Source organism: Talpa occidentalis, unplaced genomic scaffold (genome assembly GCF_014898055.3).
Source record: "Talpa occidentalis isolate TD23 unplaced genomic scaffold, MPIMG_talOcc4v2.1 talOcc4.3, whole genome shotgun sequence".
In the NCBI taxonomy this organism is placed as follows: domain Eukaryota; kingdom Metazoa; phylum Chordata; class Mammalia; order Eulipotyphla; family Talpidae; genus Talpa; species Talpa occidentalis.
The window spans coordinates 116,422,413-116,448,010 of NW_023603184.1; the positions used below are offsets into that span (position 1 = coordinate 116,422,413).

Sequence of the window (25,598 nt, forward strand, 5' to 3'; positions counted from 1 at the left end):
TCTGAATTTTTACTATTCTAAAAATTAACCACGAATACCATGGCATTACTTAAGATATATTGTTGAGTAATGCATACTTTTCCATAACTATGTAGGTTTCTGAATTTGTAATCTTTAAACCTTCATGCTTTAATTACTTGATGAATCTTTAAAATAACAAGTGTCATTTTGAAGCTTAACCATGTAGTCATAAACCACAGAACACATCCAATGTGCCTCAGTGCCTTTACTTATGACTGTCCTAACATTTCTTTCTGAACGTTATATCGTTAGACCCGCAATATGTGCTGGTGATGTCAGAATACAGAGCTGCTTCCCTTTACTGCTGAGTAAATGTCATGAGAAAGACTCTTGTGGATTGGCATTTGCTGACTTTTTGGTTTTAACACTTCTCATCACCGGATCTGGGCTACACCTTAACCCCCAAATGAAGGAACTCAGTCTTTCCAGGGATGAGCCTTTTTGGCTGAATCAACGGTGTTGGAAGCTGGGACCAGGATCTTAGGAGATGACTGTATTTGACCCCTTGCTGGGGAAATTGAGACTCAGGTGACTGCATCCAGGGTCACGTGTGCGCAAGCGGCATAGCAGGGTCTGCAACTTGGATCTTGGGGCATTTTTCGGGAGCTGGTTTGCTGCAGAATACTACAAGCTGATGTTTCCCTGAGGGATGACTTCCTTCCTGACCCCAGAGAACAAGAAGAGTGCACTAGTTTACCACTTTCCCTTCAGTGTCATTGAGAAGACCCTGAGTGATTGGAAGATGCCTTCTTAAAAAGAGGGCATTATGTTCCGCTGTAGCGCAGGCTATTTAATGTGTTTTTGTTCAGTCAGTCATCTTTGAGAACTAAACTGGAGGCGGCCTCCAAAACTGACTGATACAGGAAACCTTATGTTGATGCCTACCAGGTACAAATCACTGTATTTTTAATTATAATAAGAGAGTGCCTTGAGTGATTGGCTGGTCTCATAAAGTAGAAAGAGAACAGAAAGAATGACTACAAATAGTGTAAGCAGGAGGAAATGGACAGTGAGGATATTAGTATGTAGATGTGACCGGGACCCTCTGATTAACAAGCCAATTCAATTTGGAAGGCAATTTGGTTTTCCCCAGTGGCTGTATTCAGTTTAATAATCACTGGTTGTGTTTGGTGTCTGTGTACTGGCCAGGAACAAATCTGAGCTGTCGGGTGTGCCAGTTATAGTCGAGCAGTTTTATGTTCACCTAGGGCTTCCAGGGGCTCAGGTTTGCCAATTCAAACACAACTGACTTCTTGGAATTTTTTTTATCATCCTTGAGGGAATAAATTGAGAAGTCTATGGGTTATAATTAGCATGTCCACTTGCAGCTGAGTTTGTGTTTCTGGCTGTAACAGTGGTTTATATTTTTTGGTTACCTTGTCCCATAGGAACTCAGCTCTGTTCAGACATTAGCTCATTAATTCTTATAACATGCATGTGAGTTGGAGAGCATTCCCATAGGTTCCCCCTAAAGCAGAGCTGCATGTGTCCGTTCTAGACCTTTCAGAGTTTAGGCTGGTGAGGGGTGCCAAATCAGGGGGATGGTGGTGGTGGTGGTGGGGAGGGAGAGCGGGGGTGGCTTTCAGACCAAGCATGGGGCTGGGTGGCATTCTCTGAGTTTTACTGCCCTTTGGCAAGTGTTCTGCCACGACTCCACAGAACTTCCTCCGGGAAGTAATGGTGGGGACAGTGATGATGGCTGTGTTTATTCTCAGGGAACTGAACTGTGGAAATGCCCTTTGCAAATGAGGTCACTCTCAGTTATTTACCTGGGAACAGCTGTCAGAAGGCAGGTAAAGAAGAGCAGGTGAGCAGTGCAGGACTGGGAAGGGAGGGCTCCTGCATGCAGTGAGTATTGTCCCACACAGCCACCTAATAATCCTAGGAAATGGATGTTGTCATCCTTAAATTTTTAGATCAGAAATTCCAATTCCAGAAATGATTCCCTTGGATCCAAGCCTGGGTCTGTGATCCCGAGCCTGTGCTGTGTCATGTTGGGGTAATCTAGGGACTGTTCTCAGTGCTCAACTATTGCTACAAAACTTCTATACCAAGTTATTTCTACTGCAGATGTCAAGCCTCCCTTTAAGAAGCTGGAGCAGGGCGGGGGAGGTTATTGTGAGGTCTGACAATTTAGGGACTAGGCTGAAGGGAATGTGTCATTATAATAAGTGTGAAAGCTCAGTCAGGAAGGCTTCTTCCTCACCCAGGCTCTTCCAGAGACCATATGTGCAACATCTGGAGAACCATTTCTCTCAGTTAAAGGAAGGTTTTGCCTGGGACCCTAAGGCATTTTGCTCATCAGAAAAGATAGTTCATAGTTTGTAATATAAACCTTCAATGTGTCAGAGCAGCGATTGTTGTTTTGGGTGCTAAAATCCTTCTAATTAAAGTCCAAATAAAATATTTGTCATTTTTACAGTTGGAAAAGCCTTTTGTTCACCTGTCACTTTATGAATTCTAAAGGTCTGGATCCTACCTTTGAAATTCTTAACAACTGGCCTCTTTGACTTCTAACTTGAGTCTTTGAAGATCTTTTATATTCTTGGTGTATCCTGAGAGGTTCTCTAATTCTTATCCTTCACAGTAGTGACCTGAACGGGAAGGATAGATGTGATGGAAACAGCAGTGGAAGGAAGAATGGGCTGTGTCTCTTAACTCCAGGGTCCTGTGTGCCAGCCATGGGCCACCGCATGAGAATTGAAGTGTTCTTCAAGGGGCAGGAGGCTAAGTCAGCTGGTACTGGGTCTGCTTGCTGAGGGCGTGCTGCCGCTGAGGAATGGCTCCTCACACTGGTTTCAGTCAGGGGGCCTTATTGAAGATGAGATGCTCAGCTGAAGCTCCTGAGGGCCTGTAACTAGAACCCCTCTTAGGAGCTAAAGTAGTTTTCCTGCCCCATGTGGTCTTCATAGCTGCTTCTCGCTGCACGTGTGCTGCATTCTCTCAGACTGCTTCTGCAGGAGACCGGCAGGACTTTCCCAAGGGATACACCCCATCCCCTGGCTCTGCATGAACTTCCTGCTACGCCACTCTCAGCTGCCTGATTATAGTTTCTGTGTCCTAATTCCAGATCCTTGGAGGCTGGTATTTTTTAGACCGATATTGAGCTGTGACCCAGGTAGCTGTGGCTTGGTTAGAGCTATTGGAGGACTTGGCATCTTTATGTGTTGTGTGTGTTGCATTAGGTGAGTGTCAGGGACTTCACTTGGGAGCCATGAGATTGAGGAGGTAAGCTAGAGGCAAGTCATGGAGTTGAACTCTAATAAGAAATTTGTGTGTGTGTGTGTAAAATATAACATAAAACTTGTAATTTTAACCTTTTCAAATGTACAATTCAGCGGCATTAAGTACATTCCCATTGCTGTGCAGCCACTCCCACCATCTCCCTCCACAACTTTCGCTCCCCAAACTGAAACTCCGCACCCATTCCGTTCCTTCTCCCTCAGTGCCTCGTGAACCACTGTTTTTCGTTCTGTCTTTATGAATTTTACTTTCTTGAACCTCATCAAAGTGGAATCATATAATGTTTGTCATTTTGTGTCTGGTTTGTTTCATTAGCATGGTGTCTTTAGGACTTATCCATGTTGTAGTGTATGTCAGAATTTCTTTCCTTTTTAAGGCTGAGTAATATTCCTTTATGTGTGTGGACCCTCTCCCCCCATCTTCACTGTCCATCTACTTATGGACACTTCGGTCACTTCCACTTTCTGACTGTTGTGAATTTGCTTTGAATATTGATGTACAAATTCTCTTTCTGAGTCTTGGTTTTCATACCCTAAAGTGGAGTTGCTGGGTGATATGGCAGTTCTGTGTTTCATTTTTTTATGTGCTGAGGAATTTAAATATTGGCTTAAAGACGCTGCAGAGTTATTGAAGGACTTAAAGCAAGGTGTAGGGTCAGGAATGGGCTACTGAGCACGTTTTCTGATCCCATGCAGACTGGGTAAAAGAGGAGTTAGAGTCCTCAGTGGTTTTTTGCAGGTCTTTTATTGGGGTTCACCAGGCATATGGCAGGCAGGGGTGCTGGCTGGGGGGCTGGGAGGCTGGCAGGCCTGCCAGCCTCCCAGCCCCCAGCAAGTCTTCACTCTATCTGGGCTCTCTGGCGTTCGTTCTGCTGTTTCTCGACTTCTCTTTCGGCTTCTGCTTCGGCTTCTCCTGGTGTCCCCATGACGCCGCCCTTAAAAGCGCAGTCTTAGCCCAGGTGTACCCACTCCAGGTGCCCGCCATCAGGCATGCATTCAGGATCACAGGGTTCCCTCATTTATCCTGATGGCGGGAGGGCAGAAAAGCCTGATATTTTTCCTTACCCTACACAAGGCTTATGTGATCAGATTGTGATTATGATTTAGAAGGCAGTGCGTAGTATGACCCATGGCTGGGGGAGAGGCTGTGGTGCTCCGATAAGGTGGAGCCACCACTTCGAAGGTGTTGCCTCCCAGGAAAGGAATGATGACTGCTGAGCAAAGGCAGTCACAGTCGGTGAGCGAGGGGCGGGATGGAAGGGTTGGAAGACAAGTCTGTCTCATTGCTTGTATTAAAGTGATATGAGCAATGTGACAGCTTGGATATGAGGGAAGAAAGAGACAGAGAGAGAGATCAAGGAGGAGAGAATGGGTGATTGGTGGAATTTAGGGGAAATAGGAAGGTTTTGTTTTGTTTTGGGGGTATTTTGGTGTAGGGTGGTAGAATATAAAGGTTTTACACGTGTATTAAGATGTTAGACACAGCCAAGGAGTAGAGATGACTGATAGGCTGCCTGTTGATAATATGGGTTGTAATTTGGGGGAGGGGAGAAGGTTAGAGAATAAAGAAGCAGATGGCCATGCAATTTGGCTGAATTAAAAATGGTTGGTTGGATTTATTATTAGTATCATGCCGCAGTTTCACAGCCCTGTAGCTCTATTTCACATTCTTACCTTGAGGCAGAAACATATCTATCAAAATTTAGAAAACCACAAGTGATGGCCAGTTCATTGATTATAAAAATCAAGGTTTTTAATGTATTTTTATGTATTCTGATGAATTCAAAAGGATTTAGACAAAGCATGAGGGTGTTGAATTTGACTTACTCTTCTTTTTACTCAACAATTTTTAATTTTTTCCCCCTACAGTGGACATGGATTGCTTTTAATCATTGCAAAGGTCAATGGAAATATCAAAAGTGGCCTATTTTCTTGGTTTGATTCCCTTGCCTCTCTATGAGGTCGTGTGTGTGTGTGTGTAGTTGTCTCAATTCCCTGTTTATTCACAGTGTACCCCTGGACCAACAAGATTCAGTACTGTTCGTGGTGTTTGGACTGAATTGAATGGAAATTTAATCTAACCTCTCTTACAGAGATGAAATGCAGTGCTATTTTAAAAAACCTGGGAAGGAAATTCCAGTTTTTCTTAGTCACTTAGCTTGCTTTATTAGGTACCAAATCAAGCCCTATAGACTTGGCTCCTCTTTTGCCTTTGTTTTGCCATCAGGATTTGCTGAGATTTATTTTGTTCATGAAGTCTTGCCACATTGGCCCCGTTTTCTTACTTAAATGTGTTTCTCATGTTATTCTTAACAGTATTAGTGATCTCTTTGGTTGCCAAATGGCTCAATTCTGTTTCCTGCCCTTTGTTGATATTATTATGTTTTAGAGGAATGGATCAAAGTGACTTGAAGCTGTAGTCATTATTTTGCCTTCTGGCCGGCTGTGACGGAACCAGTGGTGGCAGCTGTGAGAATGTGCATTATTGAATGACTCCGTTGTCAATTTGCATTCTTGTTTCCCTTTGTGTTTCTCTGAATGCCTAGCATGTGCAAGAGGCTGTGCACTCTGGTTTTGGGGAAATAAAGATGAATAAGGTGTGACTCCTGACACCCGGGAATCGATTCTCTAGAAAAGGGGCTTTCATGCAAACATGACCACCAAACAAGGAAGTTAATGGGTGAACTGGAGTCCACTAAGGACAATTGTTATTATGCTCAGAAGACTCCCTGATTCTGATGTATATTGCTAATGACATTATAATAGATGTGATTTAAACATCCTCATTTATAATCACCAAAAACCATGACATCTGCTTACATTAACTTTTCCTGCAAGTGGCTTTTATGGCTTTGTTTTAAAATTTCCTTCAAATTTAAAATATGTTACTGACTTCATATTAATCTTTGTTAATCTTTGTATCCTCACGTCTGAGTTGTGAATGCCTGTTCAAATTCTATAATAAAACTCTTGCAATTTAAAAATACCCATTTGTTTTCATCTGTGGAACTCTGAACTTTGAATAACATTGGAGACCACCAGATGCTGAATTTCAGCTTATCTTGAAGGCTTTTATTAGTTACTATTAAATTAATTCATTATTAACATGGCATAGCATTTTAGCATTGCCTTTTTGATATCGAATAGAATGACCACGCACTTCCCATGGACGTACCATCTGGTCTGGCCATCTCTGTGTGGGGCTCTCAGCTGGGGGTGGGGGCTGCAGGGAATGCTGGACTTGACGTTCCTGAGCACAGATGACGTTAACATGGTAGCTTGTAATTTACGGTTGGTGACTGGGATAGACTACTTATATTTAAATGTTAGTTTCCAGATGACCACTTTAAGTTGCTATAGGATGTTTATGCTGCATTCTCATTTTGGATTTTGGGGAATTTTTGAAATGATGCTTTCAGTATTTAAAAGGTATTTTTACTCTGCAAAAGATGCCAGTAAATGAAGGCATGGTTGCAATCATATATTTTGTTTTTCTTGGATGGACAAATTGTTGGAAGCAGCTGGAACAGCCCTGGAGTCACCTGACACCCATTGGTAGGCTGGTAGAAGGGCTAAGTCTAAAGCAGCATGCTCAGATCAAGGGACCCTGCTTTCAGGAGCCTCTGTGACTCTTCTAAAGGCTCCTTCAGTGATTGTATTTTGTAGATTGCTTTCACCAAATTTGGGTGCAAAGATCTAGCAATGGCATGGTACTTTGTGTGGGCACTTAGTGTTCAGATTGTTTAAGGATCTTGGTTGCTTGCAACATAGAAATGATGTAGAGACTTACAGAATTGCAGAGAGGTTGGAAGACTAGGAAGGATATAGGTTTGGGATATAGGCAGGAACCAAAAGAAGGCTGAAGGGCTGGAAGCTGGGCAGTAGGATACATGCAGAAGCCATGCTTAGTCTTTTTTTTTTTTTTTTTTTAAGATTTATTTTATGTATACAAGAACTGGAATACAGGCCAGAGGTGTGGAGGATGAGAGGATTCACCAGAGACACAGTGGGGAACAGAACAGGCAGATTGACTGAAAAACACTGCTGAGGGGAGCAGCAGGCAAGACAGGAGAGGTCTGCTGAGCCATGTGGGTAGCTCCCTGGCCAGCTGGGGGTCAAACTCATGCTGCAGTGGCTGCGGATAACTTCATAGGCTGTGTCTTAACCCCTTGCGCCACGAGGGGGGCCCGCCATGCCTAGTCTTCATGCTGCTTCAATGGCTGGTGATGAGTATAACCTCTAGCCTTGACCCAGCTTTCACCATCACCCAACACACAAGTCCCAGGAGGATCTGGCTGTGCATAAGCCATGTTCCTTGGGGGTGGAGGGAGAACAGATCTGTCTCCTTTGGATTTTGGGTACTGGTTTTCATTAGATTACCTGTTGTCACACTCCCTAGTTAAAAGAGAGATTAGGTACAAAGAGAATAGTACTGATATTGGCTAGTGTCTCCTTAAAAAAAAAAAAAAAAAAGACATGTCTGCCCTTTAGCTGCTCCCACATTCACATACACCTGTAATAGTATATACTTACGCTTACAGAAATAAAATGTCCCAGCCAATATATGCATCTCTTTCCATAATGGCTGAAAATGTATACACCCCTTCTTCAGAGGTTCTGCTAAGAATGCCCTTTTCAGTGAATTCTGTAGCCACATTTGAGATGAGCGTTGGGGATGACAACTTTCTCGGGAATTGCAGTGCTCGAGCAGTTCTTTTTTTATTCTCATGCATTGGAGCACTTGGTGTTGACTGTCTTAAGGATCAATCTGTCATATGGCTCTGTCAGCCAGACTTCTTTGGCAGTATAAAATATTGGCCTTTAAGGTTTATTTGCTTCTGTGGATGAGCAAACTGGATAGTAACCAATACTTTAAATACAAAGGTTTTGAACATAGAACTTGGTCTGAGAATTTGTCTCATGGCCTTGGTACGCTACAGAGTACCTTAGTTCTTGGTTAGTAGAATCACCCTGGGAACAGTTAGAAAGAGTGAGAAGATTGGGTGGCACCTCTTTTGTGCTGCATCTTCCTAGTGAGGGCTTAACCCTTTCCCAGGTCTTAGTGGCAAAACTGTAGGTGCTTGAAATAGGTCCAGGCAGAGTGATTCCTTGGAGGCCACCATTGTTCTCCTTTGGCATTTAGATGGTTTCATGGCAAACTTGTTTTTTTTGCCTTGTAGCTTCTTGAGAAGCAGCCAACCATACTCCAGCATCTGAATTTTTCTTGATTTCTCTAAAGTTGAAGGTATAAAGGCCCAAGTCTTAACAACAGGACATGGTTTAATCAACTGGTTCACTCTTACATCAAAGATGATCATATTGCCAAATCAAGATAGTGAGTCCTGGTGCCCTCCATCCTGTGACCTTGTTCATGCTCTGTAGTGTGTTACTTTGTAACACTCCATTTCCTATACTAGCTTCTTTTTTTTTTTTTTTTGTAAGATGCTTTCTGTTGCAAATAATAGAAAATGCAACTTAAATAATAAAGAGAATTAATTGGCCTCTGTGAATGAAAACTTGAGAGCTGTGGGGTGGGCTTCAAGTATAGCTTGATCCAGAGTTTATCTTCAGGGATCCAGCAGAAATTTTTTTTCTTATCCCCCCTACTTCTCCATGTGTCTCTTTAGACAAGCCCCTCTCATGAAAGCAGGCACGCCACCTCAATTCCAAATATGAAAGACACAAATCCATAGGTAGAGAGAAATTTTGACTTAATATTCCAAGCAAAAGGTTCAGTTTTTATGACCATCCTGTAATCAGTTACAGTGGCTGTGTTAGTGTGTAACCATGGGTCACACAGGGACCCCAAACTGTACAGGGTGCATGCTCTAAAGGGATCTGGCCATTTATGCACTCAAAGGCAAAGCAGACTCTTAGTGTGAGAGATCTTTAATAGAATTGGTATACATAGAGAAGGAAGAGAAAAGAAGATATTCCTAATAAAAGTTTTCCAATAAAGCACCACAAATTACCTATGCCCTTATAGGCAAATGCCCAGCCTTACAGGCTCCATCTGATATGGGCCCATTGAGGCCCAAGTGCTTGCCACAAGTCTAAGGCACCTTCTGGCAGGGAATAGCAAGAAAGAACTAAGGCAGCCCCCCCCCCCCCACAAAAGGAGAAAAGGACAAATATAAATCAAGATAATAGCTTCCATTGTCTCCGCCAAGGACAACCTGCCCACGTGTCTCTCACCAAATCCTACATGTCTCTTCTCCAAGTGTCTCCTTCAAGTCCCTGGGTGCATGTCAATGCCAGATAAGCAAGAAGCCCCTGAGAGCCCACCAGCCATCCCTGTTAGAAAGTTCACCTGGCTTCTCAGCTCCATCCCTAGTTCCCAGTAGCTCCCCGCTCAGGAAGTCCCATTCATGGCACACCAAGACTTGTAGTTCAAGGTCACTATAAGTTACCTTATAAGTGGAAGTGGGAAAAAGTGCTGCAGCGCACTGTGTTGTGATGCTTCTTCCCCTTTTATGGAAGTACGTTCTTTATCAGCTGGGAGATGAGATTATGTTGACTGCTTTAGTCAGAATCACATGCTACATTTCTGCATTATGTATTAAATTTGACTTCCCAGGAAGAACACAGATCCCCATGGGTGTCTTGGAAGGTAGACATTGCATGTCAAAAATTATCCTTTATGCTCTACCCAAGTTCCCATCTAACTTTCCTTTGTGAATTCTTACAGTTCATGGAATCTTGAGTTAGCATGTGATTCTGAAATTTGTCCCTATGGTAAGCATTAGTCCTTTGGAGAAAAAAATCATTTTCATTTTGTTGAGTGATTACCAGCTAGTTTCATTGAGATGTCATGTGAAGGCAGTCCAAGGCTGGAGACTGTAGTCATAATAGAGAAACCAGTTGATTAAGGAAATAGGTAAGTACCTCCATGATATTGTTCCAGATTTCTACCTTGAGAATGAGGGGGGAGTATCCACTAGATACTAACAAGAAACAAGAAAACATTGAAACAAACCTGTGCTTGAATCACCCAATGAATGTTGCTATCAACTTCTTATTGGTTTTCATTATTGTATTTTGGATTGTGAAAGTGTTAGATTTTTTTGACCTTTGCCAATATAGCCCAGCTTTTGTTTCGCTCTCTTCCCACCTTTGGATTATGAAGTTGGGATAGAAGTGTAAAAGTTGGAACCCATATAAACTTGCTTGAAACTTGTATTTGAAACGATGGTGCAGCAGATTTAATTACAGAGAAAGATTGGCTGCTTCATTATTGTTACCTGCAGTGAAGCCTTTGTCTTTGTGCAGCTGTTTCTATAAATAGACTTTATATACAAGAATCCACCCCAGGGGCAAAGAGTTCCCAGTCAACCTTTGTGCTTAATTTAAATTGCAGGTTTGAGGTGGTTATTTTTGAAACCCTTCTCAGGTTGACTTCTCCCTTAATCCCTGAGCCTTCTTCCCTCATCTGCCAAATGATATATAATGCATCCCAACTAGAGTGCTTGTGGCATCTCATGAGTCTGAGAATTTGAAATTTGATTTAAATGTTAATTTATTGCAACAAAGGTTGGGCACTCACGTTCCTGTTCCTGTGCAATTGTTTCTGTGGGCTTTGGCATGGGACCCACTGCCTCCCTGGCTGCTGCTGCATCTCCAAAGAATGGCTACTGCCCCAGCCCCACCTATTTTGTTTTAAAACAAAGCCTGGTCCAGTTCAAAGTGCGTGAAGCCATTCTTTGTGTGACTCTTGTTGGGTTTCAGTGATACGTGGGACTCTATTCCAGGTGTAGCTGGCATGAAATTAAAAAAACAATTATTAATGAAAAAGTTACTCTATTTTTCTTCTTTTGAATATTCAGTACTTCCTTATTGGGTTATAGGAGAAATGCTATGTTTCTTCTTGGTCTCTCTGTCGGCTTTGCAGTGCACACTTAAAACTTTTCTTTAATAGAAGGTCAGCAATAAAGAATGTGTTCCTGGGGTCATATAAAATCATTAGTAATTGTAAAATATTACATAATCCACAGTCCTCATAGTTTGCTTTAAAACAGCCCAACTAAATGTAGTTTCTGTTACTCTACTCAATTTCTATTTTAGACTGGGGGGAAATTTACTTAAATTCCGTATTTTGAAGCAAGTAGACCAACCTTTAAGATATATTATGTCTGGGTAGCTCTTTAATGGAAAGAATTCTATGTACCTTCCCCCTCAGTATTAGGGACATGAATACATCTGAGTACTGATTCTCTCCTGAGGTGTCATTTATTGACTTCTGCATTGGTAACATGGAGGGAATGACCCAGAGGAATTTAGTTCGATTGGTACATCTTGTTGCTATTAGAAAAGGTAACATAACACACACACATCAAACACGTTTTCCTGTGTTTATATGTTTGAGAGAATTGTAGTACTCTTGACAGCCATCAGATTTGAAACCTTGGGGATTTAACATTCCATTGTTGGGTGGTACCTCGTGTGTTGAGGGTAGAGGCTGCCTTTGTAGTGTGTGTCTGTTCCCATTTCGTAGGTCTTCACATTGAACTAGAGAGAAACTAGTATTTCTGGTCTGTTCTTTGTGTGTCAATTTGATTCTGCAGTTATCAGGTCTGTTGGGATGAGAATTAAGGCATTGAAGTCATTCTTGGCAAGTTACATTATATAGCAACCTCTGATTTACAAATGGATTGTGTTCTTTGTAAGCCAGTGTTGGTGCCTGGAATGAAATTTACCCCCATAGGTGCTATGTTGTAAGTGGTGATTGAATTCTATATAACACAAAATGTAACATACTTTGAAATCATCATAAGCAACATTTCCTAATTTCTGAGTTTCTTTATCTTACAATGTGAATAATGATAACAATAATGAATTCCACAGTTATTGTAACATTTACATTTATTAGTAGATTTAAAGTTCTTGCTATAGTGTCTGATAGGTACTCAAAAGTGGTGACATCGTTTTAAAAACATCTTGTACTAGAAGAATGCATTTGTGTTTCATCTTGGGGAAGCAGGATCATATGAGTTCAAGTCTGACATTGGTAGGCAAGGGCGGGTGGAAAGGGGTGAGTTGGGTTTTTTTTGTTTGAGTTTTGCAACTTCTGGTGGGGAGAGGGGATGGTGTAAAGCAATTACAGACCAAGGCTTCCTACTGGCTCTTTCTGTAGTTGAACTTTGCCTGGGATGGTGGACTTGGAGGCTGCCTCATCTACGGCAGCAAATTGGTAAATGGGACATCAGTGACCTGGCAGAGCTGCAGCCACTCAGAGACTTCTGACGTAGGTAGTGGGGGAGGTTGTGACATTTGTGAGGCAGGTGAGGGCCTCTGGAGCTGTCTGTGTTTCACTTCTCCAGTAGTGTAGTGCTAAGGACCCATCTGAAATGCTTTTCCTTGTGTAAAGTGACCCTTTTTCCTTCTTTTTCTCCAGCAGGAGACTATGGCCAAAATGGAGGTGAAAACATCCCTTCTGGACAATATGATTGGAGTTGGAGATATGGTTCTCTTAGAACCTCTCAATGAGGAGACCTTCATCAACAACCTTAAGAAGCGCTTTGACCACAATGAAATCTACGTGAGTATCTATGGAAGGTCTTCGGTGGGGCTTAGGCTTTGTGTTTTGGGGCAGAAAGCTGATGTTTCTTTCTGAGACTCTTCTCTCTCTTTTCTGTTTGTTAGAGTCCAGAGGCATTTGTTTATCTTTTCACAGAAGAGAGTTTTGTGTCTGCTCCTTTGGCACCTGAGTGGTATTGATTAGAGTCAGTGAGTCTGCTTTCTACACACCGTGGAGAGAGTGCTGATTATGTGCAGAGTACAGACTGGGCAGTGGGGGTATAAGACTAGCAGGGATAATTAAGAATACTTATTTGTATTAAGAATGATAAGAATACTTATTAGTTCCTGACTTATGAGGAACATATATTCAGAAGGAATTTTGTAGCCCGCAGGCATTGTTTTGAATGTCTTCAGGAGATTTGCATTCTACTCACTGACAGCAACATGAGACATGTGAACACTGTTTTTGGAATATTAATGTGATGACTATGCTAAACAAAATTCAGAGATGTGGTTATTTAAAATGCTGATTCCAGTGGAAAAGGTATAAAATTCTGCTGCAGAATGGGGCAAGGTATTGTTTGGTTTGGCGGTGAAGCCTGGTATCACCTTCCCTTGAAGTATAGCAGCTTAGCTTTCAGGTGAGAAAACTTTAGGGTTCTGCAGCTTTCATTGAAACTATGATCTGATATCAAATAAAAGACAGACTTTACACATTGGTCTTTGAGATGGAGATAGGGGCAGTCAATTATATCTTAACTAATGTTACTGATTGTTTTTCTTGTTGGCTCTAAGAAGCGCAATTCAATTTTAGGTGAATTAAAAATAGTATGAAGAGTAGCATGTTACAGGCATTCACGTACCTGGTTTGTTGTGCCAACTGAAAAATAAAACAGTCAATCCCCTTTTAACAAAATGCCAAGTGTTAACATTCATGAGTCTCTAGCAGACAAAATGTCTGGGCTTCAGCCCTACGTAATTTTATTTTCTACCTATTTTAGGAATGCCTTTTCTGATATAAAACAAAAGTAGAAAATTGCTTTTTGCTTATAGATATTCACGCCTATTCATGTTTTCCATGACACTTTATGACTATCATTTTCATGAGGTGTGTGCCTCCTTTTATTTTAGAACTTTAAGAACACAATTATATCGAAGGGTTGAGTATTCTCTCTTTTAAGCAAAAAAGCAGGTTATAGAATCATGGGTATAGTTTGATCCTATTTTTTCAAATTTGGGGGTTTGTGGATATGTGCATGTTTGTACATGTGTATGTAAAGAATGCTAACTTTGGGTATGACAGTGGGGGAAGGTGGGGATTGGGGCCAGGGAAGGGTTATTCTTTTAGATCTCCATATTATAGCACTCATTAAGTCAAGTATGTGGTGTTTTTGTAATAAAAAGAATTACAGTACAATAAATTTGATTAACACACAGCCCGAACCCTACATGTCACATTTACCAACCATGGGAAATCTGTTTCTGTCTCTTACTCTGATAATATTTCTGCTTTGCTTTTGTTCATTTTGTTGTTGCAAAATTGGCTAGCTTGATGTTAAAGGCCAAGTTAATATGACTTGCAACATTTTACTGTCGTGTGGATCACGTTTTAAAATTTTTTCCCTGAAGATGAAGATGCAGTTAAAAAAAAAATCTCTTTTATAGTCCCATAGCTTCGTTTAATACATAAAAGTGAGGGACTGTCTATAATGATCCATCCTGCAAACATACTGAACAGTTGGGGTGCTTGCAAAAAAAACCCACATTGAACAGTCATTTGTATGTTTGGAAGTCAGAGTTGATAAAGGGGGCCAGTGAACAGGAGAATTTTTGGCTCAGACTTCTGAACTCCAGATTTACTCTCAATCTCTACAGCGTCCTGTATGAACCAGCTTGAGGTCAGGAGTACCCTGCTCTTCTAAACTGCCATCCTTCCATCCTTCCACCCTCCCACCCCATACATAGATATAAGAAATAGTTCCTACATGCTCAGAACTCTCAGAAGTGATTGCTTTGCCTTTGGATATGAGTTGTCAGCTCTCTAGAGCATTCTGAACCCTGCATGGCCCTCTAGATCTCCAGCCAGCTAATCTGGAAGTAGATCTCTTGTGATCCTATGATAGCGGCTGGGCCATCTGTGTTACATACATAAACTTCTCAAACCACTGACTGTTGCCAGGTAACTGGAATGCGCTGAGTGGCAAAAGAAAATGATGTCAACCCCTAGGATTGGCGTAGGGTTTGCTTTTTCCACAGTAGATAGGCTATCTATGAGGGAATGAATACCCCAAAATATATCTATCTACGTGTTAGGAAGAAGAAATGGGGAATGGATGCTGATGAGGCTACCACTTTGGTAGAGAATTCTGCAGTGAAATGGCTTCATTGATGCTGATCCTGTCCTGGAGGAAAGGCTCCATGGGGCACATTTAGCACTTCAGTTCAGACTTCCAGTGTACCCAAAACATGCATCTCAGATTTTACTGCTAGAGGTGGCCTAATGGCAGAGAAGAGTAAATAGCTTCCCCTGCTTCCTGGAACTCCGGGGAGCATAATTGAAATCTATCCATTTTAGGGACATCTTGTTAAAATCTTTGCTTCCATCGTAATTGCAAGTTTTTTTTTTTTAAAGATTTATTTATTTATGCATATAAGAGCTGGGGCCAGAGGTGTGGGGGGTGAGAGGATTCACCAGAGACAGAGTGGGGAACAGAATAGGCAGATTGACTGAAGTACACTGCTGAGGGAAGCAGCAGGCAAGACAGGAGAGGTCTGCCGCGCCATGTGGGTTGCTCCCTGGCTGGCTGGGGAATTGAGCTCATGCTGCAGTGGCTGCGGACAGCTTCACAGGTTGTGTCCTAACACCTTGCGCCACCAGAGAGGCCCAGTAATTGCAAGTTTTATGTGGGTTTGTTTTAATGTAATGTTCTCCTTGCAACTCTTTTTGAGTAAGAAGTACTTTTGGTGCTGACCAGTAGATTTAATTTGTTTTCTGTGTGTACTTGTCAGGTTGGGATCAACCAGATAGCGAGGTCTGAATTAGTTTCATAGTTGTAAGCGTGATTGCTTTGAAAGTCTAGTAAAAATTATCTTAATTTTTATAGTTAGTGCTAGAGTCAGGATCCATAAGGTTGGGATCTGTACTTTCATAAAGATCCTTCAGCTCATGCTCCAGCGATTTCTCCTCTTTGTTTGAGATGCTTCACACACTTGTTTAAAAGCCTGAGTTGGTTCAGGGGCCTGTTTGTTGCGGGGCAGAATCTCTGAAACTGGGACAGCTCCACGCATGGATGTGGTTGTTGCTATAAGGGCTGTTCCACTGGGGATGCAGGAGGGTCAGGTGAGAACAGATGGAGGGGTTGTTGGCCTGATGGGATGACACACAGGGTCAAAGACTGTTTGCTTTTATTCCTTCCTCTTGGTGGAGTGTGGTTCAAGCTGGGACCAGCTGCAGTATGTGCCCTTTGGTCTAGAAGTCTCTCTGTGGAGTCAGTCATGGGAAATGCTGGTCTAGAGCTTGCTTTTCTGTGTCCTTTATGTTCTTTGTCAGGCCTCCTTCCGGCCTCCTGGGCTCCACCCAGTCAGATGGACGGGGGTGCCAGATAGGGTTTCACGTGGACTTGTGCAGTAACATAGGAGGCCCATCCAGCACCATATTCTGTATTTAGGGTGACTGGTCAGGACTGTGGTTCTGTTCAGGAATGGGAAAGCTGCAATTTAGGCAAGAACAATGCCCTGCACAAATTTGGAATTTGGAAACTAAAGATCCAAGATGTCTGTTTTCTGGCAAGAATATTTTGGGTGCTGACAAGTTGATTTAGTTTGTTTTCCTTCTGAATTATCAGGTTGGGGATCACCCAAGGTCTGAATTAGTCCAATTTTAGAATTTTAAATTAAAGTAATTATAGTTGTAAATGTGATTGCTTAGAAAGTCTACTAAAAAGTGGCTTAAATTTTAGAAGTTCATGCTAGGATTTAGATCCCATAAAGAAGGACAGGATCAGGTACTTTTATGAAAGACATTCAAATATAAGCATAATATACTTGGTTTAAAATATTGCAAAGCTAGTGAAAATAATACCAGTTAACATTTATATATTTGAAGTTTCGGCAACACTTTTCATTCACGCACATGAAAACTGCTACCTTATAGGCATAACATATATTCCTAGGAATTTGGTATAAATGGTATCTTCCTTTTTACTTGCTGAATAGCAAATTGACATGAATTTAGCAACCTAAAATAACGTACATTTATTATCTTACTATTTCTGGGTCAGGAGTTCAGGAAGCGTAGCTGGGACCTTGGCGACAGGTCTCTCCAGGTGTCACCAGGATGGCAGTGTCTTCAGTGGCTCAGTCTTTTTTTGAGCTCATGGTTTTGTTGGCAGAGAGCAGGGTTGGAGTTCACATGTCCGGTTGAGTGCCATTTCCTGCTACCCAGCTATTCTCGAAGTTTTTTCTTAAAAATTTCCTTGAAAAAGCATTTCTTTTTTTAAATTGCAAAAGTAGCAAATGCTTTTGGAAAAAAAATCAAATAGTACAGGCACATATAACATTAAAAAAAAAAAAGTAGCTTTCCTTCCTTAGTACCCAGTCCTATTACCTAGAAGGAATGGAGTGGTGTGTAATCTTTCAGATCTTGTCAGTTTGTATAATTGTCACCTTTTGATTGCATTGGGGATAAGGGGGCCGCTAAGAAGCAAAGTTCAAAGTTCTGAGCTCCAGGCTGGTTCTCTCACTTGATGTCTGCAAGACCTGGGAGCAGTGCTTAACCCCTGAAAGCCTTTTCTTATTGGCAAACTGATAAAATTAAAAATTAATTTTTTGTTTGTTTGGTTAGTGTGGAAATGGGAGGAGATTCTCCTTTATTAGATGGTTGGGTCTTTACCAGAAAACTAAACCAAACAAGGTTTGAGTAAAACATGAACCATTTTTCTTTTTTCTTTTTAAAGATTTTATTTATTTATTTATTTATACAAGCACAGTCAGAAGCGCAGGAGGGTGAGAGAACTCACCAGAACCAGAGCAGGGAGCAGAACAGGCAGATGACGATATACACTGCTGAGGGCAGCAGTGAGCGTGGCAGGAGAGGTCTGTGAGCCATGTGGGACCCTCCCTGGTGGCTGGGGATCGAACTGGCGCTGCAGAGGCTGCAGGCAGCTTCGCAACCCAGTGCTCAACCACTGCGCCACCCGGGAGGCCCAACATGAACCATTTTTAATGTCACTTCCTATCCCACCTAGAACATGGAAGGAAGGGACAGGGGATGCCTAAGCTGCTGCAATAAAATGCTGAGATGTGATCATGTGTCTGCATGTGGTTCATCATCAGCAACTCAGCCTGAAAAGGTAGACTGTTTAGGCAAACATGGAGAACAGACTGTTTTCAAAAGTGCAGCTTTGGTGTTTGGTGTGAAGTCAACATTAGAGGGCTAGATAAAGCTGGTGAAGAAAGCAAATCACAAGGTTAAGAAAATTGTTGTGTCTAATTTATGAGCACATTCTCTCTTTGAAAATGTAATACTGCAAAGCAATCATTTTTGATAATAATGTGCCAGTTTTAACAACTTTGCAGGTGCTCTTAAGACCTTTGGAAAATTTGTTTCTCTTAAAACTTGCTGAATTGACATTCTTTTATCTGTCATTTACCAAGTTTAGAGAAATGTCTCATCCTGTGGCACTAACTATATAGTGCTCGAAATATTTGTACAATATTTATAATATATTCATTTACATGTTCTGATTGATGCCATACCTGAAATTTGATTTGGAGGGAGTTAACGCTCCACCTCAGGTCTGCAGAAATGTCATCTTTTGGTGGAAGTGTGGGGACATTAAGAAGCAAGGACCTGAGCTCCAGTCCTGGCCCTGCCCCTTAATGGCTGTGAGATCTGCAGCAAGTGCCTAAGTCCTTGGAGACTGTTCTCTTGTTGGTAAACTGTTCTCTCGTTGGTTAACTGTTCTCTTGTTGGTAAACTGATAAGTTTACCAACATTTTTAAAGTTATTAGCATCAGGTGTTCTATATACTTGACATGTTAGTACATTTAGTTCTGACTAGACTTTTATGCACTGTTGATTTTTAGATGTGAGGAAGCTGAGATTCAGGAAAAATACATTCCTTGTCCAAGGTCACACATGCATTGCGTAGGTGATGCAGCTGGAATTACACCCAGGAAGTCTGACTCGAGCATGTGTATGCTTATTAACTGTCCTGCTGACTTTACATGGTTGCTATCAGCATCAAATACAATTTCTGGTATAGAGGCACACAACCTTTAGTTAATTCCTGCACCTCCCCCTCCAAACTGTGAAAAGGTCTTAGAAGGGGAATGGTTTTCATCCTGTTTACTACATGACTGGTGGTGATTTACAGCTGTAACTGGTTCTCCACATTTTTGAGCCCAAGGTGAAGGAGGGAGAGAAGGGAACAATTCAGCACAAGAGACATGGGTCCATCCAGGCCGCCCTTCTACACATAATCTATTTTTACTCTTATATCTACAGTACAGATAGAGTTTAATGGTAATCCTAATTTCTCAAGTGAGGCGATTTTGTTCATCAAACTCTTTTGGAAGGAGGAGAGAATGAGATACCATGTGACATATGGGACAGGCATGGCAGACAGACCTAGGCTGAGTCTTGGCCATGACCAACCACTAAGAATAATTGGGGGTCAGTCCTCTTATCCATAAGACAGGGGTCCTGGCCCTTATTTTGTTGAGTTCGGTGATAAGGGGCATCTTGGCCTGGTGCCTGGCCTGTATATAGTAAGAGTGGAGTACATGGTCAGTGCTACCACAAGTGTCTGAAAAAGTTAGAAACCCAGAATGACTTTTCTTCAAAATTCCAGACACTGAGATTTTCCTATAATTAGAATTTTTCCTCTCTCCCTCCATGATCTCTCTCCTTCCCTCATTTCCTACCCCCTCCCTCTTTGGTATTTATTATGCAGATTTTTTTCTTGTGGTATCACTACTTTCAACTAATCACATTATATTATTTTCATGACTTGCAGCAGTATGCATGTAACATAGGACCTCTGTGTACCTTAGTGTACCTTTATTGGCTCAGGAGAATGGTACTTACTTAGAAAACGCTTGTCTCATTTCAGAGTTTATTTGTATGAAGCTGTGGTAGTTTGGTGTTCTCCTCCTCTGAAATGAAGACTGTCTGAGGTGATATTTTTAGCTAATCATCGTGTCATAGAGCTCATATATAGTTCCTTAATTCATAGTCTGAGGTGACTGGCAGCACGGGAAAAAAGGATTATAACGTGGTGGTGGTTTAGACATGTCTCAGACTAGACAGTGCCTGACCAGTTTGCTGATCCCCCTTAGCGGTCATGCTTTATGGGAACTCCTAGCCTAGGTGTGGGTTCCTGATCTAAGTCCAGATTTATGGCACAACATAGATTAAAACATGACCAGGGCTAGATTCTTCCTCAAACTTTGAATTGAGAAATACTGAAAAAACGGTGTCAATGGAAGCAGGTGATGGCAGTCGTGGTGTTGTGGGACCGTGGTGGACCATGTATAAGCAGAAATTATGATTAAGAGACTTCAGGTAGACCTACTATAGAGTAGAAAGTGAGAAAACCAGGTAGCAGCAGGCCCAGAAGAAGCAGAAACCGGGGCAGGGGATGAGTCAATAATCCTGGAACTGGACAGGCAATCATCACACACTGGTGTTGCCTTGGGCTTTCATGCTCGGCAGCTCCCGACGGCCTGGGAACGAACCAGCGCTGCAGAGGCTGCGGGCAGCCTCGCAACCCAGTGCTCCACCGCTGCGCCACCAGGGGAGGCCCTCGGCAGCTTCTTTTAGCTTGGTGACAGGTTGCTCAGGGGTTCCTGATGTCTATTATGATGGTAAAGCTTTCAGTACATAATGTAACTTGAGACTGCTCTGTTACGGGGCCACTGAAAGAGCTTGGCCAAATCGCACTTCTTGGTGTAAGTGGCCCAAACTTTGCCATGAAACTACCTCTGCCAGTCACGGTAAGGTCTTGGCAAGCATTTAAGACCTTCTAATGCCTTCGCTTTCTTCTGTAAAAAATGGCTATTGGTAGCTATGTATATAAATTCATATTTATGAATCACAGGCATATTCTTAGATTGGGCATGTGAGGTGCACACACTGAATTCCGTTGTTTTAGGTAAATTCCAGATAAAATGCTAAATCCATATTGATTTGACAGTTAAAATGTTCACTTATGCCATTTTGCACAGTTTCATATTGTTTCTGAAAAAAACAACCAAAGCATTTGGTAGACCACACTGTGTCTTTATGAAACCAGTTAAGACAAAAACCTTTTTCAGGAGAATTTGGGAAACCATCTAGTTGTCTCATTAAAAACATTGTTGTCTTGATGTCTCATGATTAAATTCCTGGGATCCAGGACCCAAGATGATGGTAGAAACCTCCAGAAAGTAAACAGCATGATGTCATTTCCAAAGATTCCACAGCTTGTCACGTCTCCTCATCTTACCTATATCCTGGACCTTTACCGAGAAATAGCTCAGGGGCTCATCGGTAACTTGTCAGTTCTGTGTCTACAAAAACCATCTTCTAGGAGACTTCGGGACTTTGGCATGATAGTGAATATAGCAGAGATATATTAACACATGTTGTGTAGGTTTTCAAATCCTGAGTCGGCTATTTAGAGTGGCCAGTAGATGCTAATAGATCCAAACTGAGTGTGTTTGATCAGAGCAGGTTCTTTATGTGGAATGCTTGCTGTGTCAGGTCTGTGTTTCATGCTTCCACACAGTCTCATGTGCTCACAGTTAGGTCAGAGTGGAGCCTGTATCATTGTCCTTTTCCACATGAGGGAATTGGAACTTGGGGGAGTTAAGTATTGTGCTTAGTTTCACACACAACTGGAAATTCAGCCATCTAGCTTGGAGCCAAGGTTTACACAATACTCACACAAAATGCATCTGAAGCATTATCACACTGTAACATAGAATCCGAATAAAAAGCTCATTAACACTTACGTCAAGTGACTGGGGTTCAAACTTGGGCAATTTCATGATCTAAACTCCTGACCCCACACACTGACTTTTACTTCCAAACTACTTTCAGAGTGAAGTTCAGTCTCCTTACTCTGACATTCAAGGCTCTCTACATTATCCCCAAGATTGTCACTCACAGCCATTTCTGCTCTGGCATGCTGATCCATTCTCTGGAATGTGAACGGAATGTGGTTGGATAGGCCTGTGTGCCTCTGTCCACGGTTTAACCCACATTACAGCGTGTATCAAACTTTCCTTCCTTTTAAAGCCTGCGTGATATACACTATGTATATACCACGTTTAGTTTGTCCATCCGTTTGGCCATAGACGCTTGTGTTGCTTCCACTTTTTGGGGATCGTGAACTGTGCAGCAGTCAATCTGTGTGTGCAGATACCTTTTTAAGTTTCTGGCAATTTATACTTACAACTATCTCAGAAAAAAAAATAATTTAAAGGGAGAGGTTCAACTTTCAGCTGAAACCTAAAATCTTAAGTCAGTTCTTGGAGGAAACATTGCCCTGGCCACCTGTGCCTATCTTGTTTGACCTTCTAGTCCTCTGACTTCCTTGGAACCACCTGAGCTTTCTGCACATCATGGTGACCTTTCCTTCTTCTAACCCCAAGGCACTCATTTAGACAGTGAGATAAGGCCAAAATTTACTTAAGTCCTATTTTATTTGCTTTGTGACTGCAGTAGTTAACTCTTAAATTTCATGTATGATTTCCCTTCCTAAGCTCTTGACAAGTTCTCTTACAAGCTCCTCAGGGGCACAGGCCACAGGACCATTGTGCTAGCATGTTTTGCCTAAAGAAGGCTCTAGAAACGTGTTGCTTGCTCATTATGTGACTGTAGCCTAAGTTCAGTCAAGGCAACCAGCGCTGCGATGCTGCTTGTGAAGGGAATTACCTGGGTCCTGACCACTCCTGGATATTTGAACTGTTACTATTTTATTACATGTCAAAGTAAGGCTACTCGGAGACTGAGACTTGGAGGACTCCTATGTTCTTTAATATTACTCTGATATAAAATATATAATAGCATATATTTCATATTATACTGATTATAATAGATACTTAGCATTAAGTAAAATTTTATTTTTTTAAAGATTTATTTATGCATACAAGAACTGGGGTACAAGCCAAAGATGTGGGGAGTGAGAGGCTTCACCAGAGACAGAGTGGGGAACAGAACATGCAGATTGAATGAAATACACTGCTGAGGGGAGCAGTGGGCGAGTCAGGAGAGGTCTGCTGCGCCATGTGGGTATCTCCCTGGCTGGCCGGGGATGGAACTTGTGCTGCAGTGTCTGCAGATAGCTTCATAGGTTGCGTCTTAACCCCTTGCGCCACTAGGGAGGCCCAGCATTAAGTAAGATTTTAAATAAATATTTCCTGTTGCATTACCATTGTCTTGGTTTTTCTGAAGTTTAAAGGATGATTATGATGCAGTGTCTTGCATTTCTTCTTGACGTAGGCATAACTTGGTGCACGGGGGTAAACATTTCAAAGAATTTTTTTCCTCTTCTTTCGTAATTTTCTTGTAACTAAAGATCTTTTCCTCCTTGCCCCTCCTGTTTTGCTCATCCCTGATGGTATAAGGATTTCAGCATTCCTCAGATAGTCAAATAGGAGGCTTCTTGTTGGAATTGGTCTCTATTATCCAAAGATTGAAGGCACTTTGTAAGGCATTGTGCAACCCAAGTTCCCTGTGATTAGCCATTTTTCTTGGTCCCTTGGTGTCCAAGCTTTCCAGGCCTAAGAGACAGCATGGTTTGTGTGTTCTCTGAAAAGAGAACAGATTCTTGGCACCTTATCCTGATTCCACTTTTGTTAGATAATGTGGTCATAACTCTTAACTTCTTTATGCTTCATTGTAGGGACATTAAGAAAGACAGTTCACATCTGTCTTATGGGGGATTTAGGAAAAGTTTAGTAAAAAGTGCTTAAGTTTGTATGACATGCCTGTATCTTTGTATGTTAGTACTGGTAAGTAGGCAGAGGGCATGCCTGGTTAGATTCTTAGCAAAGCAGGGACTTTAAAAATATACTTTGCAGAAATTTGATAATAGAAAACAAGTGTTAGGGTAGTTACAGTGAAAAGTTATTGTAGGGTATCTTTATATGTATTTTATGGTTTATGTATAATTTTATTTTCAGTTCCATATGGGGAGTTGAAATGTAAGCTTTCAGGATTTCACTCTTTTCAAGATTTCAGTGTTGCCCTAGGAAGAACTAGGTTATGAAACAGGTGAATCTATCCTGACTTCTGTGCATGTGTATGCTAATATTTGATTTGTTTGGCATTAATATAAGTTAATTGAAACTTCAAGTATTAAAACTGCTTCACTGTTTAACTTAAAGTTTTTTTCTTATATTACCTTTCCAGGATGTATTGCATGTATCCTCGTTATCAAAACCAGAATATTCTTTCTCATTTTGTCACTCACTTGTGGTGCGTTTTCACTCAGGTCTATAAGAAAATGCTTGGGACCAATGGAGCGGAAATGGATTCTTTGTTTTTATACTTTCAGGATATTTAATTTCTCCCTTTTCTTTTCCTTCCCTCCTCTTTTCTTCTTTCCTTACTTCTCTCTTCCTTTTTCCATTGGGGCTACTGTTTGTTCCCCTAGGGGGAGAATCTGTAACCTGGCTTGTCACACTGTCTGGTCTGTATGCAAGCTTTATGTGCATCTTAGATATGTCAATATGTGTTTTTCTGGGAAGACTGGTCATAGCATTCATTGGCATTCAAAGGCATCAACAACTAAATTAAAGGTTAAAAATTGCTCTGTAAAAATCCTGGATGGTTTCAAATATAGGAGGAATATAGGGGATCAAGAAAAAAAAAAACAAAAAAAAAAACAAAACAAAAATAAACAGGCAACTGTAAATCAGAGACATTCTGTAGGGGAGGGGGAAGGAAAGGGATCAAAATGAGGGCGGTAAGAGCACAAGGGACTGTGGTGATAGCGCACGAGTGAATTGGTGGTGGAAATTCTATGGGAACTACACCTAAGAAAAGAAAGTAAATATTGTAAGAAAAATAAATAAATAGATTAAAAAATAAATAAAACATAATTTTGCATCAAAAAATTTGCTCTGTAGCAGTATTTTTTAAACTTCAAGTTGCAATCCAGTAGTGGGGGATAAAAACCCTTTAGTGTGTTAGAACCAGCTGGACAGACTATTAGTGCATTGCATGTAATAAAGGTGTTTATGGTTTTGTGAAATTTTATTTTGAATATATGTGTATGTCAAAATACATGCATGTGTACATATTGGTTGTGACGAGGTTTTATTTCACATTGAATCATAGTCAGACATTTGAAATCCATGGCAATAGAATTACCCCAGTTTATAGATCTTGCTACTGTGTCTCTGTTGTGTGCTGAGATACCATATACCAAATTTATTAGAAATGTGTTTAAAATCAAAGTAAGTGAGGCCAGAAGGACTTTTTTTTAGATGTTTTCAGAATTAATTACATGGGAATATTTAATGCAGAAAGTAAGCTAGAAGACAGGAATAGGGACCCCAGACTGCAGAGGGGAAGCAATGGAGGGTGGAGGTGTCAGGTGAAGGCCACAGCAGTGCCTTTGACCTCGGGTTATGTATCACTGTATCTGAGAAGACCTGGCCCCTCCCCAGGCCACTGGAATGAAATCGCCAAGGATGCTAGGTTCTGGCTGACCTTTCTTACAGTGTGGGCTTTCTATCAGGACCTTTTTTCTGGGTTCTGAAATGTGGTTGCAGACGGCATGTTGCTGGATAAGTGACCTCCAGAAAAGACTTAAGTTTTCACTG

At 41.5% G+C, this 25,598-nt stretch overlaps 1 protein-coding gene across 6 annotated transcripts in view; it reads left to right on the forward strand.

Annotated features, from left to right (window-relative positions):
* MYO1B (myosin IB) overlaps nucleotides 1–25,598 on the forward strand; it is a 196,825-nt gene that overhangs the window by 57,940 nt on the left and 113,287 nt on the right. For 4 of the 6 annotated variants that reach the window (XM_054699949.1, XM_037523727.2, XM_037523729.2 and 1 more), the window contains exon 2: nucleotides 12,655–12,798. In XM_054699949.1, coding sequence (XP_054555924.1) covers nucleotides 12,664–12,798 — 135 coding nt within the window. In that variant the 5' untranslated portion in view covers nucleotides 12,655–12,663. The remainder of the gene's footprint in view (nucleotides 1–12,654; nucleotides 12,799–25,598) is intronic. The other 2 variants (XM_054699950.1, XM_037523728.2) reach the window with 1 other exon arrangement.